The following is a 5,160-nucleotide window of genomic DNA, read 5'->3' on the forward strand; positions in this document are numbered from 1 at the left end:
GCCGACACATTAATTAAAGTGCAATTATTCATTAGAAAATATGGATGTATAAAGTGGACCAAACTTGATTGCCATCAACTTAGTGTGAAAGTTACAGAGAAAATCAGGTCTGTGGCATCACGGCATCTTTCTTATGCAGGAAAGTTACAAGTTGTAATTCAATTCTCTTTTCTCTTCACAACTTTTGGGGGGCAGTATCCATCTTGCCCCAAAGTGTGTTGAAGGATGTCGACAGGAAATGCCTATCTATGGGGCAGCAGTGAAAATGTTAAGAAATAGCCCTGGTAGCATGGGAGAAGGTGTGTAAACCAAAGAAACACGGTGGGTTGAATATTAGAAGTTGTAGGAAGTGGAATTTGGCATCGGTTGGTAAGTTAATATGGCTACTTGTGACTGATAACGAGGCTCTGTGGGTTAAATGGGTTCATGGCATTTATATGAAATCTGATGTGGATTTTTGGAGTCATACTCCACCTGGTGATTGTAGCTGGTACTAGAAGAACCTAAACAAAATTAAACTAGGGATGCAACAATGGTTTATTCAGAGAAGGTGCATGCTCACTATGGATGACAACTACTCTGTCACGCTGAGCTACCTCACACTATTGGCTAATACAGTAACACTTGAGACACATGATTTGATATGGAGTAAACTACTCCAACCTAGGCATAGGTTCGTACGATGGCTGGCTGCTCAAAAGAAATTGCTGACAAAAGATAGGATGGCTGGTATGGGCATAGGATGTGATAAAGCAGCGTGTGTTCTCTGTGATCAAGATGAATTGGAGGACCACACACATTTGTTTGTTGATTGCGAATGGTCTAAGGCAGTATGGAGCGGCATTGAACAGTGGCTGGGGGTTCAGGTTCCTCAAGTAGAGGGCAATATGGTGTTGCAGTTTATCCAAAACAAACATTGGTGCAGAATGAAGAAGGAAGTTATAGCTGCTATCCATGGTGCAAGAATATACTTCATTTGGCAAGCTAGCAATTGGAGGATATTCAAAGGAATTACTATCAACACGAGCTCAATAGTGCAACAAATACAGTTTATAGTGCGAGGAAGAATAGGAATGTTTATAGATACAAAGCAGGCAAGGAAATGTATAGGATATTTAGAGGCTCTATGTAATTAGTAGTGACAGAGACATGGTGTTCTTGACAACCTTCCTGGCAAGGTGGTTAGGAATCCAAGTGCTCTTCTCTAGTTGTTTTGTTGATGGTTGGTGGTAATAAATTGTTTTACAGGTTATTACCAAAAAAAAAAAAAAGCAGTTAAAGCTATTCCTAGACTTTAAAGCATGAGAAGATGGATTTTACAAAAAAAAAATATGGATGTATAATACTTCAGAATTTCAAGAAGGCCACTTACTACCAAATTCACCCCCATGATAAGATTTTTTCTACTATTTGGTTGTATTTTTACAATACAATCATCTCGTATTCGAAATAAACTAGCTCCGATTAATTCAAATTCATGTCATGTAGAGTTGAATAGCCCATAGGGGAACTTTCTCCCTACATGAAGTTTCCTCGCTCTAAGGGAAGCAAGCTTTTGAAATATGAAATCTCTTACTAAGAATAAAGATATCTCATTCATTCAACCACAATTCTTGATGGTTACTGTTTGGTTGTTATTCATGGTAGAGTTTGGCAAGAGGCACAATATATTCTTTTGTTCTATAAAGGTTAACATTTATACGTATTTAATTTTTAAGGTGAATTTAAATGTAATTTTTTTTTGTGAAATATAGCGTACTATTTAGAAGCTACAAAAATGTATAAATCATATATTTATGGTTTTATAATATTTGAAAACATGTGTATGAAAATTAGTAGTTACATAAAAAAATATTATACCTCACTAATAACGGTAATAAGTGTCATAATTTTGAAACAGATGGAGGGAATTATGTTAGTTCTCTTTTAAACTTGAGTCAAGTTTGCATAGTGTTAGTTAATATAAGTATATTTTTATTGTCTCATTGAACCCAAAAAAAGAAAAGAAAAAAAAAAGATAACGCGAGGTAAAAGAGGAAAAAAATTGGAAAAAACAGGACAAAAAGTTATAGATTAGATGAATGAAAAAAGAAAATAAATAGAACATGCCAACATGGCATGACATAACTTGATGTTGCGTACAACTCACAATGTCGTGTTAGTATTTATAAATATCATAATTATGCCGTTCAATTATTTTAATATCACGAGTCTCCTAATCGGATTTAATTTATATAAGTATATTTTAACATGTTATAATATGTTACATATCTCATTTAAAGCTACTATTAGCTTTACTTATTATGGATGATTCTCCATAGTTGTACGACCAAAAATTGGCGTACAAATATTTTTGCACTGAAAATATATAGTTAAACTCCTAACTCCTAATTTATACCCAAGAAGTAGAATATTTTGAAAACAAAAAGGAAGTTGATAAAAGGGACCCTTTGTCTATTAGTAGCCACTCATTGTGGCTTTAATATACATGATGTTCCCTTCTATATATTGTTCTACTATTTTCCAACTTCTTGTTCTTTCTACACTAATCTTTCATATTTCATCTTTTTTTGTTCTCTTCATATATTGAAGAGAAGAATCAACATCTCCTTCAACCTCTCATACAAACAACCACCACAAATTCAGTTGAAAATGACTACAAAATCACCTCTTCAAATGCAATTGTAATCCTTAGGCTTGTTTTGGTCATTTTTGTAGGAGTCATCTCCTTATGGGCAAGTTATGAAGCCTCCAAAGGTTTTGCCATAACCATTGTCAATGAAGACAACGATCAAAGTACATTTGCAAGTAAGCGTTTCAATCTCTTTTTCGTGTCGAACGATGAGGCCACACGTTTAATCTTGAAGACTAGTAAATTTGTTGAAAATATTCTTTATCCTATGAGTGATCATCAGTTCTCTTACCAACCTCAGATCAAGAAGCAAGTCAAACATGTCAGCCTCCGGCTATCTAGCCGGAATTTGACTCGTCCGATCATTGTTAAGTCGTCCCAACATGACGATGAGTTTGTTCTACATATAAGTCCTTCAATTTTGGAAGGTCCAAATTATAAGCATGACATGTTTTTGGCGTTGCAAAAAGGCGTGGCGCGTATATGGCTATGGGATGGTCAAGGTAACGCCCCGTCTAATCTTGTAAATGGCATGATTGATTATATTACTAGTTTGGCTAGTTCATCCGGACATGTTACGTCAGAATCTGAACTAGTCGAGTCAGTGGCCTTAGGCCGGAGGTGTTGGAAGAGCAAGGATATAAGGACCATAGTAAAGTTATTGAATTATTGTGAGGGGAGAAGAGAAGGATTTGTTAGAAGATTGAACAAAGAGATGAAAAATGGTTGGCATGAGAACATGATTGATGATGTATTAGGAATGCCAGCTTGGCATCTATGTGAAACTTATAATAAAGAAGTGTTCTAAAAATGTTTATGATCGAGTACATAACTTTATGAATGAATGGATCAAATCGAGTTGAAAAATGGAAAGATTTATAGGAGTACAAGTTATACGTTTCGTCACCACGGCCCCTTCAGAATTTGGTTCTTTTTGGAGTTATAGCTGATGAATGCTTTTTAATTCCATCTCTACTCCAGGACCGGCCTTGAGAGTTTCTTCTTATTCAGCTCCTCGCGGATAAAAGGATTCGAAAAAAATTAATTATTCTTCAAGTGAAAGAGAATATGGCATCTGGAAACTGCCACAATATGTGTTAATTATTTCTGTTACGATCAAGCTATTACTCTGGATTGCAACATTACGACATGCCCCTATATGTGTGCACCAACAGAAGAACATGGTTGTAAACGAGAGAAATTGAAGTGGTCTTTTTATTTCATTAATTTTTATTTATTGAAGTGGGGTTGGGGCATCAATTTCCATCTTCTTTTTTCAGATAATTGACAGAATCATTTTATGATTCTTTATCTTGCTTTATTTTTCTTTATATCCTTTTTTTCTGGCCAACTATTTTGTATGGTGATTCTTTCTTTGTTTATATGTAGTACGAGTGATATTTATCTTGTTCATTTGATTATTTAACTCTTTCCAGCTTCTAGTGTAAATATCTGCTAATTTAAGTATACTGGCTAAGTAAGGGTTAAATTCTGTTTCTAAAATACCCTAGCCTGATTAATAAGAATGATTTTCCATCAAGTAGCCCATTAAAGATATAAAACGTTCTCTATCAATTCATTTTTAATTCTAAATGCTCGAATCCAATATCTAGCTGAGGTTGGAAGGTTCTCAACCATCCCACCGTATTTCTTGCTGATATTGATAAATATTTCATTCCAAGAGTTCGAACATAAAATTTTGGATTGAGGATTTATGGAAGATTATATTTATAAGGATTGAGGATATATGGAAGATTATATTTATAATGAATATGGCTTTCTATTACCATCCCTCATTGGCATAATGTTGGAGGGTTATCATATTCTGAGCATTGACCATGTCAAAAATGTCAATGGATTATTCAAAATATAGGATACTTTTGTCATTTGTTTTGCTTTTGGCACAAAAATGCATTGATGTTAGTTAAATAGCTTAAAAATGTCCTTTCACAATTCAAGTAGCTCAAAAGTACCCTTCTCACTATATATAGTTTATATATACTAATAATATATTAAAAAAAATACTATCAGATCACTTAAAAATATGTACGGATAAAACTGGCGCAATGTGGCAATCATTCAATCAATCTTCAACATAAAAGGAATACATAATCCTATTTCATGTGGTTACATGCGAGTGTGATGTTCCTTTCCTACACATGATGACAACACAGAATATTTGGAAAATGCATTTTTCAGTGACAAAATTGGAATATGAGGAATTTTCCAGCAAAATTACTTCATCTGGATGATTACGACATAAAGTTTGAAAGAATCTTAGTTAATGCTACAATATTTCTTTTGGTCTTAAGGATAAATTTAAAACATCATGCAACTACTTCATCTACCTAAATCTGAGTCAAGTAGACCGGTTTGACCAAATGTTTCGGATTTGAGTTCTAAAAATTAAATTCTATTTGATAAGAAGTCCTTTATTCACAAAGAGGACTTTCCGGTACAATTCCAAATTAGTAGGCTCCAAAAGAGATAGCGAACATCGAATGAGGGGGGGACAAGTCAAGTCGTTT

The 5,160-nt window shown here is 34.2% G+C and overlaps 1 protein-coding gene across 1 annotated transcript; it reads left to right on the plus strand.

Moving 5' to 3' along the window:
• The first annotated feature begins 563 nt into the window (after positions 1 to 563).
• Positions 564 to 4,038, plus strand: LOC132627232 (uncharacterized). Its single transcript, XM_060342456.1, has 2 exons — positions 564 to 1,094; positions 2,550 to 4,038. Exons 1-2 carry the CDS (start codon positions 564 to 566, stop codon positions 3,438 to 3,440), a joined length of 1,422 nt encoding a protein of 473 aa, XP_060198439.1. The 3' UTR covers positions 3,441 to 4,038.
• Positions 4,039 to 5,160: the final 1,122 nt, after the last annotated feature.

Source organism: Lycium barbarum, chromosome 1 (genome assembly GCF_019175385.1).
Source record: "Lycium barbarum isolate Lr01 chromosome 1, ASM1917538v2, whole genome shotgun sequence".
NCBI classification, from domain to species: domain Eukaryota; kingdom Viridiplantae; phylum Streptophyta; class Magnoliopsida; order Solanales; family Solanaceae; genus Lycium; species Lycium barbarum.

What these genes read in the sequence shown, in the direction of transcription:
- LOC132627232 (XM_060342456.1), top strand. Translation starts at nt 564, where the DNA reads ATGGATGACAACTACTCTGTCACGCTGAGCTACCTCACACTATTGGCT. An exon ending in TGTTTATAGATACAAAGCAG is followed by an intron (nt 1,095 to 2,549) that starts GCAAGGAAATGT and finishes TTTCTACACTAA; the next exon opens with TCTTTCATATTTCATCTTTT.